Source organism: Oncorhynchus nerka, unplaced genomic scaffold (genome assembly GCF_034236695.1).
Source record: "Oncorhynchus nerka isolate Pitt River unplaced genomic scaffold, Oner_Uvic_2.0 unplaced_scaffold_1674, whole genome shotgun sequence".
In the NCBI taxonomy this organism is placed as follows: Eukaryota; Metazoa; Chordata; class Actinopteri; order Salmoniformes; family Salmonidae; genus Oncorhynchus; species Oncorhynchus nerka.
The window spans coordinates 24253-37768 of record NW_027039645.1 but is presented as its reverse complement, the minus strand read 5'-3'; the positions used below and the strand labels follow the sequence as shown (position 1 = coordinate 37768).

The 13516-nt window shown below is 48.9% G+C and overlaps 1 protein-coding gene across 1 annotated transcript in view; it reads left to right on the top strand.

Moving 5' to 3' along the window:
- LOC135568153 (uncharacterized) overlaps positions 1-12949 on the top strand; it is a 44842-nt gene extending 31893 nt beyond the window's left edge. The window contains exon 5 of the mRNA XM_065015123.1: positions 11821-12949. Coding sequence (XP_064871195.1) covers positions 11821-11988 — 168 coding nt within the window. The 3' untranslated portion in view covers positions 11989-12949. The remainder of the gene's footprint in view (positions 1-11820) is intronic.
- Positions 12950-13516: the final 567 nt, after the last annotated feature.

The following is a 13516-nucleotide window of genomic DNA, read 5'->3' as shown; positions in this document are numbered from 1 at the left end:
TCCTTACCCCTATACATATCCATCACTACAGTATCCCTGTCACCCCTATACCCCTATACATATCCATCACTACAGTATCCCTGTCTCCTTACCCCTATACATATCCATCACTACAGTATCCCTGTCTCCTTACCCCTATACATATCCATCACTACAGTATCCCTGTCTCCTTACCCCTATACATATCCATCACTACAGTATCCCTGTCTCCTTACCCCCTATACATATCCATCACTACAGTATCCCTGTCTCCTTACCCCTATACATATCCATCACTACAGTATCCCTGTCTCCTTCCCCTATACATATCCATCACTACAGTATCCCTGTCTCCTTACCCCTATACATATCCATCACTACAGTATCCCTGTCTCCTTACCCCTATACATATCCATCACTACAGTATCCCTGTCTCCTTACCCCTATACATATCCATCACTACAGTATCCCTGTCTCCTTACCCCTATACATATCCATCACTACAGTATCCCTGTCTCCTTACCCCTATACATATCCATCACAACAGTATCCCTGCTCCTTACCCCTATACATATCCATCACTACAGTATCCCTGTCTCCTTACCCCTATACCTATCCATCACTACAGTATCCCTGTCTCCTTACCCCTATACATATCCATCACTACAGTATCCCTGTCTCCTTACCCCTATACATATCCATCACTACAGTATCCCTGTACATTGTTAATATGGTACTGACCCTGTATATAGTCACCTTACCCCTATACATATCTACCTCCATCACTCCAGTATCCCTGTCTCCTTCCCCCTATACATATCTACCTCCATCACTCCAGTATCCCTGTCTCCTTCCCCCTATACATATCTACCTCCATCACTCCAGTATCCCTGTCTCCTTCCCCTATACATATCTACCTCCATCACTCCAGTATCCCTGTCTCCTTACCCCTATACATATCTACCTCCATCACTCCAGTATCCCTGTCTCCTTTCCCTCTACATATCTACCTCCATCACTCCAGTATCCCTGTCTCCTTACCCCTATACATATCTACCTCCATCACTCCAGTATCCCTGTCTCCTTCCCCCTATACATATCTACCTCCATCACTCCAGTATCCCTGTCTCCTTACCCCTATACATATCTACCTCCATCACTCCAGTATCCCTGCCCCTTCCCCTATACATATCTACCTCCATCACTCCAGTATCCCTCGCCCCTTCCCCCTATACATATCTACCTCCATCACTCCAGTATCCCTGTCTCCTTCCCCCTATACATATCTACCTCCATCACTCCAGTATCCCTGTCTCCTTCCCCCTATACATATCTACCTCCATCACTCCAGTATCCCTGTCTCCTTCCCCCTATACATATCTACCTCCATCACTACAGTATCCCTGTCTCCTTCCCCTTATACATATCTACCTCCATCACTCCAGTATCCCTGTACATTGTTAATATGGTACTGACCCTGTATATAGTCACCGTCCCCCTATACATATCTACCTCCATCACTCCAGTATCCCTGTCTCCTTACCCCCTATACATATCTACCTCCATCACTCCAGTATCCCTGTCTCCTTCCCCCTATACATATCTACCTCCATCACTCCAGTATCCCTCGCCCCTTCCCCCTATACATATCTACCTCCATCACTACAGTATCCCTGTCTCCTTCCCCTTATACATATCTACCTCCATCACTCCAGTATCCCTGTACATTGTTAATATGGTACTGACCCTGTATATAGTCACCGTCCCCCTATACATATCTACCTCCATCACTCCAGTATCCCTCGCCCCTTCCCCCTATACATATCTACCTCCATCACTCCAGTATCCCTGTCTCCTTACCCCTATACATATCTACCTCCATCACTCCAGTATCCCTGTCTCCTTCCCCCTATACATATCTACCTCCATCACTCCAGTATCCCTGTCTCCTTACCCCCTATACATTTCTACCTCCATCACTCCAGTATCCCTGTCTCCTTACCCCCTATACATTTCTACCTCCATCACTCCAGTATCCCTGTCTCCTTCCCCCTCTACATATCTACCTCCATCACTCCAGTATCCCTGTACATTTTTTATATGCTACTGACCCTGTATGTAGTCACCTTACCCCCTATACATATCTACCTCTATCACTCCAGTATCCCTGTCTCCTTCCCCCTATACATATCTACCTCCATCACTCCAGTATCCCTGCCCCTTCCCACTACTATACATATCCTATACATATCTACCTCCATCACTCCAGTATCCCTGTCTCCTTCCCCCATATCTACATATCTACCTCCATCACTACATCACTACAGTATCCCTGTCTCCTTCCCGCTATACATATCTACCTCCATCACTCCAGTATCCCTGTCTCCTTCCCCTTATACATATCTACCTCCATCACTCCAGTATCCCTGTCTCCTTCCCCCTCTACATATCTACCTCCATCACTCCAGTATCCCTGTACATTTTTTATATGCTACTGACCCTGTATGTAGTCACCTTACCCCCTATACATATCTACCTCTATCACTCCAGTATCCCTGTCTCCTTCCCCCTATACATATCTACCTCCATCACTCCAGTATCCCTGTCTCCTTCCCCCTATACATATCCATCACTACAGTATCCCTGTCTCCTTACCCCTATACATATCCATCACTACAGTATCCCTGTCCCCTTCCCCCTATACATATCTACCTACATCACTACAGTATCCCTGTACATGTTAATATGGTACTGACCCTGTATATAGTCACCTTCCCCCTATACATATCTACCTCCATCACTCCAGTATCCCTGCCCCCTTCCCCCTATACATATCTACCTCCATCACGACAGTATCCCTGTTCATGTTAATATGGTACTGACCCTGTATATAGTCACCTTCCCCTTATACATATCTACCTCCATCACTACAGTATCCCTGTACATTGTTGATAGAAACTGGGGTTCAGGCTGGGAAACGGTGCAGATAGAAACTGGGGTTCAGGCTGGAAGACGGGACGGTGCAGATAGAAACTGGGGTTCAGGTTGGGAGACGGGACGGTGCAGATAGAAACTGGGGTTCAGGTTGGAAGGCGGACGGTGCAGATAGAAACTGGGGTTCAGGTTGGAAGGCGGACGGTGCAGATAGAAACTGGGGTTCAGGTTGGGAAACGGTGCAGATAGAAACTGGGGTTCAGGTTGGAAGGCGGACGGTGCAGATAGAAACTGGGGTTCAGGCTGGCGGACGGTGCAGATAGAAACTGGGGTTCAGGCTGGGAGACGGACGGTGCAGATAGAAACTGGGGTTCAGGCTGGAAGACGGACGGTGCAGATAGAAACTGGGGTTCAGGTTGGAAGGCGGACGGTGCAGATAGACTCCTTGCAGATAGAAACTGGGGTTCAGGCTGGAAGACGGACGGTGCAGATAGAAACTGGGGTTCAGGCTGGAAGACGGACGGTGCAGATAGAAACTGGGGTTCAGGTTGGAAGGCGGACGGTGCAGATAGAAACTGGGGTTCAGGTTGGAAGGCGGACGGTGCAGATAGAAACTGGGGTTCAGGCTGGGAAACGGTGCAGATAGAAACTGGGGTTCAGGTTGGAACATATCGGACGGTATCAGATAGAAACTGGGGTTCAGGCTGGCGGACGGTGCAGATAGAAACTGGGGTTCAGGCTGGAGACGGACGGTGCAGATAGAAACTGGGGTTCAGGTTGGGAGACGGGACGGTGCAGATTCCCCCTCTGGGGTTCAGGTTGGAAGGCGGACGGTGCAGATAGAAACTGGGGTTCAGGTTGGAAGGCGGACGGTGCAGATAGAAACTGGGGTTCAGGTTGGGAAACGGTGCAGATAGAAACTGGGGTTCAGGTTGGAAGGCGGACGGTGCAGATAGAAACTGGGGTTCAGGCTGGCGGACGGTGCAGATAGAAACTGGGGTTCAGGCTGGGAGACGGACGGTGCAGATAGAAACTGGGGTTCAGGCTGGAAGACGGACGGTGCAGATAGAAACTGGGGTTCAGGTTGGAAGGCGGACGGTGCAGATAGACGGTGCAGATAGAAACTGGGGTTCAGGCTGGAAGACGGACGGTGCAGATAGAAACTGGGGTTCAGGCTGGAAGACGGACGGTGCAGATAGAAACTGGGGTTCAGGTTGGAAGGCGGACGGTGCAGATAGAAACTGGGGTTCAGGTTGGAAGGCGGACGGTGCAGATAGAAACTGGGGTTCAGGTTGGAAGGCGGACGGTGCAGATAGAAACTGGGGTTCAGGCTGGGAAACGGTGCAGATAGAAACTGGGGTTCAGGTTGGAAGGCGGACGGTGCAGATAGAAACTGGGGTTCAGGCTGGCGGACGGTGCAGATAGAAACTGGGGTTCAGGCTGGGAGACGGACGGTGCAGATAGAAACTGGGGTTCAGGCTGGAAGACGGACGGTGCAGATAGAAACTGGGGTTCAGTCTGGAAGGCGGACGGTGCAGATAGACGGTGCAGATAGTGCCGATATGAAAACCACACCACAAATAGAAGTACAAAAAACTAAATGTGTTCAATCAAACAGCATATTAATTATACGTGATATACTCAGCATACAATAAACACATGTTTTATGTGAGAGTTAGACTACATGGAGGAGATTACTGATTACCCTGATTACCCAGGCTTCATGGAGGAGATTCCTGATTACCCAGGCTACATGGAGGAGATTACTGATTACCCTGATTACCCAGGCTTCATGGAGGAGATTACTGACTCGTCTGGGTCATCAGGCTGACCTCCAGGCTACATGGAGGAGATTACTGATTACCCTGATTACCCAGGCTTCATGGAGGAGATTACTGATTACCCTGATTACCCAGGCTTCATGGAGGAGATTACTGACTCGTCTGGGTCATCAGGCTGACCTCCAGGCTACATGGAGGAGATTACTGATTACCCAGGCTTCATGGAGGAGATTACTGATTACCCTGATTACCCAGGCTTCATGGAGGAGATTACTGATTTGTCTGGGTCATCAGGCTGACCTCCAGTCTTCATGGAGGAGATTACTGACTAGTCTGGGTCATCAGGCTGACCTCCAGGCTACATGGAGGAGATTACTGAGTAGTTTGGGTCATCAGGCTGACCTCCAGGCTTCATGGAGGAGATTACTGAGTAGTTTGGGTCATCAGGCTGATCCCCAGTCTTCATGGAGGAGATTACTGAGTAGTTTGGGTCATCAGGCTGACCTCCAGTCTTCATGGTTCATCAGGCTGATCCCCAGTCTTCATGGAGGAGATTACTGAGTAGTTTGGGTCATCAGGCTGATCCCCAGTCTTCATGGAGGAGATTACTGAGTAGTTTGGGTCATCAGGCTGATCCCCAGTCTTCATGGAGGAGATTACTGAGTAGTTTGGTTCATCAGGCTGACCTCCAGGCTACATGGAGGAGATTACTGAGTAGTTTGGTTCATCAGGCTGACCTCCAGGCTACATGGAGGAGATTACTGAGTAGTTTGGGTCATCAGGCTGACCTCCAGGCTTCATGGAGGAGATTACTGAGTAGTTTGGGTCATCAGGCTGACCTCCAGTCTTCATGGTTCATCAGGCTGACCTCCAGGCTACATGGAGGAGATTACTGAGTAGTTTGGTTCATCAGGCTGACCTCCAGGCTACATGGAGGAGATTACTGAGTAGTTTGGGTCATCAGGCTGACCTCCAGGCTTCATGGAGGAGATTACTGAGTAGTTTGGGTCATCAGGCTGATCCCCAGTCTTCATGGAGGAGATTACTGATTACCCTGATTACCCAGGCTTCATGGAGGAGATTACTGATTCGTCTGGGTCATCAGGCTGACCTCCAGGCTACATGGAGGAGATTACTGATTACCCTGATTACCCAGGCTTCATGGAGGAGATTACTGACTCGTCTGGGTCATCAGGCTGACCTCCAGGCTACATGGAGGAGATTACTGATTACCCTGATTACCCAGGCTTCATGGAGGAGATTACTGATTACCCAGGCTTCATGGAGGAGATTACTGACTAGTCTGGGTCATCAGGCTGACCTCCAGTCTTCATGGAGGAGATTACTGACTAGTCTGGGTCATCAGGCTGACCTCCAGGCTACATGGAGGAGATTACTGAGTAGTTTGGGTCATCAGGCTGACCTCCAGGCTACATGGAGATTACTGAGTAGTTTGGGTCATCAGGCTGACCTCCAGGCTTCATGGAGGAGATTACTGAGTAGTTTGGGTCATCAGGCTGATCCCCAGTCTTCATGGAGGAGATTACTGAGTAGTTTGGGTCATCAGGCTGACCTCCAGTCTTCATGGTTCATCAGGCTGATCCCCAGTCTTCATGGAGGAGATTACTGAGTAGTTTGGGTCATCAGGCTGATCCCCAGTCTTCATGGAGGAGATTACTGAGTAGTTTGGGTCATCAGGCTGACCTCCAGGCTACATGGAGGAGATTACTGAGTAGTTTGGTTCATCAGGCTGACCTCCAGGCTACATGGAGGAGATTACTGAGTAGTTTGGGTCATCAGGCTGACCTCCAGGCTTCATGGAGGAGATTACTGAGTAGTTTGGGTCATCAGGCTGACCTCCAGGCTTCATGGAGGAGATTACTGAGTAGTTTGGGTCATCAGGCTGACCTCCAGTCTTCATGGTTCATCAGGCTGACCTCCAGGCTACATGGAGGAGATTACTGAGTAGTTTGGTTCATCAGGCTGACCTCCAGGCTACATGGAGGAGATTACTGAGTAGTTTGGGTCATCAGGCTGACCTCCAGGCTTCATGGAGGAGATTACTGAGTAGTTTGGGTCATCAGGCTGATCCCCAGTCTTCATGGAGGAGATTACTGAGTAGTTTGGGTCATCAGGCTGACCTCCAGTCTTCATGGTTCATCAGGCTGACCTCCAGGCTACATGGAGGAGATTACTGAGTAGTTTGGGTCATCAGGCTGATCCCCAGTCTTCATGGAGGAGATTACTGAGTAGTTTGGGTCATCAGGCTGACCTCCAGGCTACATGGAGGAGATTACTGAGTAGTTTGGGTCATCAGGCTGACCCCCAGTCTTGAAGTTATTGAGGGATGATGTTTTGGCAATGTGGAGATGATAGTTCTAGTGTATGGTACCTCCTGTATCTGATAGAGAATTGACTATGTGAGGTGCGGCAGTGGGGGGGTGAAGGTTATCACAGTGTCTTGTGTTTTATACAGATGGATTTCAGAATTGACCTGGTAGAATCCATTGAAGGGTTTAGGTAAACTGGGACCTGGTAGAATCCATTGATGGGTTTAGGTAAACTGTCTGGGACCTGGTAGAATCCACTGAAGGGTTTAGGGAAACTGGGACCTGGTAGAATCCATTGATGGGTTTAGGTAAACTGTCTGGGACCTGGTAGAATCCACTGAAGGGTTTAGGACTGTCTGGGACCTGGTAGAATCCATTGAAGGGTTTAGGTAAACTGGGACCTGGTAGAATCCATTGATGGGTTTAGGTAAACTGGGACCTGGTAGAATCCATTGAAGGGTTTAGGTAAACTGGGACCTGGTAGAATCCATTGAAGGGTTTAGGTAAACTGGGACCTGGTAGAATCCATTGAAGGGTTTAGGTAAACTGGGACCTGGTAGAATCCATTGAAGGGTTTAGGTAAACTGGGACCTGGTAGAATCCATTGATGGGTTTAATTACACTGGGACCTGGTAGAATCCATTGGAGGGTTTAGGTAAACTGGGACCTGGTAGAATCCATTGAGGGGTTTAGGTAAACTGGGACCTGGTAGAATCCATTGATGGGTTTTAGGTAAACTGTCTGGGACCTGGTAGAATCCATTGATGGGTTTAGGTAAACTGGGACCTGGTAGAATCCATTGATGGGTTTAGGTAAACTGGGACCTGGTAGAATCCATTGATGGGTTTAGGTAAACTGGGACCTGGTAGAATCCATTGAAGGGTTTAGGTAAACTGTCTGGGACCTGGTAGATTCCATTGATGGGTTTAGGTAAACTGGGACCTGGTAGAATCCATTGAAGGGTTTAGGTAAACTGTCTGGGACCTGGTAGAATCCATTGAAGGGTTTAGGTAAACTGTCTGGGACCTGGTAGAATCCATTGAAGGGTTTAGGTAAACTGGGACCTGGTAGAATCCATTGATGGGTTTAGGTAAACTGGGACCTGGTAGAATCCATTGAAGGGTTTAGGTAAACTGGGACCTGGTAGAATCCATTGATGGGTTTAGGTAAACTGGGACCTGGTAGAATCCATTGATGGGTTTAGGTAAAACTGTAAACTCTGGGACCTGGTAGAATCCATTGATGGGTTTAGGTAAACTGTCTGGGACCTGGTAGAATCCATTGAAGGGTTTAGGTAAACTGGGACCTGGTAGAATCCATTGATGGGTTTAGGTAAACTGGGACCTGGTAGAATCCATTGATGGGTTTAGGTAAACTGTCTGGGACCTGGTAGAATCCATTGAGGGGTTTAGGTAAACTGTCTGGGACCTGGTAGAATCCATTGAGGGGTTTAGGTAAACTGTCTGGGACCTGGTAGAATCCATTGGTGGGTTTAGGTAAACTGTCTGGGACCTGGTAGAATCCATTGAAGGGTTTAGGTAAACTGGGACCTGGTAGAATCCATTGAAGGGTTTAGGTAAACTGGGACCTGGTAGAATCCATTGATGGGTTTAGGTAAACTGTCTGGGACCTGGTAGAATCCATTGATGGGTTTAGGTAAACTGGGACCTGGTAGAATCCATTGATGGGTTTAGGTAAACTGGGACCTGGTAGAATCCATTGATGGGTTTAGGTAAACTGTCTGGGAGATATGAGTATTGATGAAAGTACATAATTGGTGCACATTAATGTTGTAAATAAACAAGATTTTGAGTTTCTTAACCAAAGATGCAGATGGCGCCAGGCATTTTCTTTTGTATGATGAGTAATCTGTGTAGGTAGGAGACGTCTGTACTGGCTCAGACAATATTACAGTACATGAGAGATGGGTCAACGCAGGTCTAGTGTAGGAGGAATGGGAAAACATTTCAGTCTCTCGATGTGCAAAACTGATAGAGACATACCCCAAGCGACTTACAGCTGTAATCGCAGCAAAAGGTGGCGCTACAAAGTATTAACTTGAGGGGGCTGAATAATTATGCACACCCAATTTTTCAGTTTTTGATTTGTTAAAAAAGTTTGAAATATCCAATAAATGTCGTTCCACTTCATGATTGTGTCCCACTTGTTGTTGATTCTTCACAAAAAAAATACAGTTTTATATCTTTATGTTTGAAGCCTGAAATGTGTCAAAAGGTCGCAAAGTTCAAGGGGGCCGAATACTTTCGCAAGGCACTGTAGGTCTGTAACAGTTTGGGTCCAGGGTGTCTCCCCCTTTGAAGAGGGGGATGACTGCGGCAGCTTTCCAATCCTTGGGGATCTCAGACTATATGAAAGAGAGGTTGAACAGGCTGGTAATAGGGGTTGGGACAATGGCGGCGGATAGTTTCAGAAATAGAGGGTCCAGATTGTCAAGCCCAGCTGATTTGTACGGGTCCAGGTTTTGCAGCTCTTTCAGAACATCGGCTATCTGGATTTGGGTAAAGGAGAACCTGGAGAGGCTTGGGCGAGTAGCTGCAGGGGGGTGGGGGGGGGCGGCGCTGTTAGCCAAGGTTGGAGTAGCCAGGAGGAAGGCATGGCCAGCCGTTGAGAAATGCTTGTTGAAGTTTTCGATAATCATGGATTTATCGGTGGTGACCGTGTTACCTAGCCTCAGTGCAGTGGGCAGCTGGGAGGAGGTGCTCTTGTTTTCCATGGACTTCAGTGTCCCAGAACTTTTTGGAGTTAGAGCTACAGGATGCAAATTTCTGCCTGAAGAAGCTGGCCTTAGCTTTCCTGACTGACTGTGTGTATTGGTTCCTGACTTCCCTGAACAGTTGCATATCGCGGGGACTATTCGATGCTATTGCAGTCTGCCACAGGATGTTTTTGTGCTGTTCGAGGGCAGTCAGGTCTGGAGTGAACCAAGGGCTATATCTGTTCTTTGTTCTGCATTTTTTGAACGGAGCATGCTTATCTAAAATGGTGAGGAAGTTACTTTTAAAGAATGACCTGGCATCCTCAACTGACGGGATGAGGTCAATATCCTTCCAGGATACCCGGGCCAGGTCGATTAGAAAGGCCTGCTCGCAGAAGTGTTTTAGGGAGCGTTTGACAGTGATTAGGGGTGGTCGTTTGACTGCGGATCCGTAGCGGATACAGGCAATGAGGCAGTGATCGCTGAGATCCTGGTTGAAGACAGCGGAGATGTATTTGGAGGGCCAGTTGGTCAGGATGACGTCTATGAGGGTGCCCTTGTTTACAGATTTAGGGTTGACCTGGTGGGTTCCTTGATGATTTGTGTGAGATTGAGGGCATCTAGCTTAGATTATGGGACTGCCGGGGTGTTAAGCATATCCCAGTTTAGGTCACCTAACAGAACAAACTCTGGAGCTAGATGGGGGGGCGATCAATTCACAAATGGTGTCCAGGGCACAGCTGGGAGCTGAGGGGGGTCGGTAGCAGGCGGCAACAGTGAGAGACTTATTTCTGGAGAGAGTAATTTTTTTAATTAGTAGTTCGAACTGTTTGGGTATGGACCTGGAAAGTATGATATTACTTTGCAGGCTATCTCTGCAGTAGACTGCAACTCCTCCCCCTTTGGCAGTTCTATCTTGACGAAAAATGTTATAGTTGGGTATGGAAATCCCAGAATTTTTGGTGGCCTTCCTGAGCCAGGATTCAGACATGGCAAGGACATCAGGGTTAGCGGAGTGTGCTAAAGCAGTGAGTAAAACAAACTTAGGGAGGAGGCTTCTGATGTTGACATGCATGGAACCAAGGCTTTTTCGATCACAGAAGTCAACAAATGAGGGTGCCTGGGGACATGCAGGGCCTGGGTTTACCTCCACATCACCCGCAGAAACAGAGGAGGAGTAGTATGAGGGTGCAGCTAAAGGCTATCAAAACTGGTCGCCTAGAGCGTTGGGGACAAAGAATAAAAGGAGCAGTTTTCTGGGCATGGTAGAATATATTCAGGGCATAATGCGCAGACAGGGGTATGGTGGGGTGCGGGTGCAGCGGAGGTAAGCCCAGGCCCCGGGTGATGATGAGAGAGGTTGCATCTCTGGACATGCTGGTTGTAATGGGTGAGGTCACCGCATGTGTGGGACAAAGGAGGTATCTGGGGTATGGAGAGTGGAACTAGGGGCTCCATTGTAAACTAAAACAAGTATTCAACAGAATTAGGTCGCCTGGTTGGAAACCTGTCTCTTTGGAAGCTGTTCTCTCCCTGGCAGCTCCAGCTGATCTACTGGGGTCAGAGTGAACGGTACAACAGGGCTTCTCCACCTGATCTACTGGGGTCAGAGTGAACAGACTGCAGTACAACAGGGCTTCTCCACCTGATCTACTGGGGTCAGTGTTTAGCTTGAATGGGATCTCCACCACCAGGGCCTTTTGAAGCCACAGTGTCTGTAATCTATCATCTGATTCCCGGACCAGTGCTTTGTTTCGTCCTCCTTTTCTCTGCTTCCTGCCCCCCCCAGACAGGAAGCAACAGCTTGTCAGTATAGCTAGAGGTCAGAGGTGTCTGTAGAGGTATAGACCCGAGGTCACAGTCCCCACTGACCCCTGACAGAGAGGTTACAGACAGTCAGAGCCAGACTGACCACCATAACTTTAAAACAAAACAATACTTTTTTTGTTCTTTTTTTTTTTGAAAAATATTTTAGTTTGTGAAATTTACACGTGGAGGACCACTGTTTTTGTATGTAAATAAAAATATTTCTCTCCTAAACGAACGGTGACTAACTCATCTCCTCTGTCCTCCCCTGTAGGTGACGGTGAAGATGTATAAACGTGGATCTCCGGGCTGGCTGGGGAAGCCCCTGACGTCCACCAGCACCATCCCCCACAACACACAGGTCATCTTCCGGATCAACGGAGAGGAAACGGACGCCAGGATCCCCGCTAACACCATCCAAAGCATCACACTCAGCATATGACTCTTTTTTTTCCCCCCTTGGTTACGGCCCAAATGTCGCCCTATATAGTACACTACTTTTAGTGTCACCCTATATAGTACACTACTTTTAGTGCGCTGGTATATGGACTAGGGTGCCATTTTGGGATCCATCACAGACAGTGGATCTGTATGAGAAACTAGCCTGTTCTCCACGGTCTGCAGGTTTTAAGTGTGTGTGTGTGCAGTTTTCTAAACTACCAGGTTAGGTATCTGTTGAATCAGACTCTATTTACACTAATTTACCAAACTAGATTTTTTGGGCCCTTAAGACCAGAAGGGTGAAAGGGATTGTTGGTAACTGAAGGACCCTGGAGTCCGGCTTCAGGGACCTCCTTCTATACTAGTTATCACACAACAATAACAATATATACCTGCTGTTTTTAATTATGTATATGAGTACCTTTTTATCACATGGATCACTTAGTTGTGCTCCACAGCATCCTGCAGGCCAGCAAACATCCCTCAACCACAGCCTCCTGCAGGCCACCAAACATCCCTTACCCACAGCTACACAGCCTCCTGCAGGCCACCAAACATCCCTCAACCACAGCCTCCTGCAGGCCACCAAACATCCCTCAACCACAGCCTCCTGCAGGCCAGCAAACATCCCTCAACCACAGCCTCCTGCAGGCCACCAAACATCCCTTACCCACAGCCTCCTGCAGGCCACCAAACATCCCTCAACCACAGCTACACAGCCTCCTGCAGGCCAACAAACATCCCTTACCCACAGCCTCCTGCAGGCCACCAAACATCCCTCAACCACAGCTACACAGCCTCCTGCAGGCCACCAAACATCCCTCAACCACAGCTACATAGCCCCCTGCAGGCCAGCAAACATCCCTCAACCACAGCCTCCTGCAGGCCACCAAACATCCCTCAACCACAGCCTCCTGCAGGCCACCAAACATCCTCAACCACAGCATCCTGCAGGCCAGCAAACATCCTCAACCACAGCCTCCTGCAGGCCACCAAACATCCCTCAACCACAGCCTCCTGCAGGCCACCAAACATCCCTCAAACAGCCTCCTGCAGGCCACCAAACATCCCTCAACCACAGCCTCCTGCAGGCCACCAAACATCCTCAACCACAGCCTCCTGCAGGCCACCAAACATCCTCAACCACAGCCTCCTGCAGGCCACCAAACATCCCTTACCCACAGCTACACAGCCTCCTGCAGGCCACCAAACATCCCTCAACCACAGCCTCCTGCAGGCCACCAAACATCCCTCAACCACAGTATTCTGCTGGCCACCAAACATCCCTTACCCACAGCCTCCTGCAGGCCACCAAACATCCATCAACCACAGCCTCCTGCAGGCCACCAAACATCCCTCAACCACATCTACACAGCCTCCTGCAGGCCACCAAACATCCCTCAACCACAGCCTCCTGCAGGCCACCAAACATCCCTCAACCACAGCCTCCTGCAGGCCACCAAACATCCCTCAACCACAGCCTCCTGCAGGCCACCAAACATCCCTCAACCACAGCCTCCTGCAGGCCA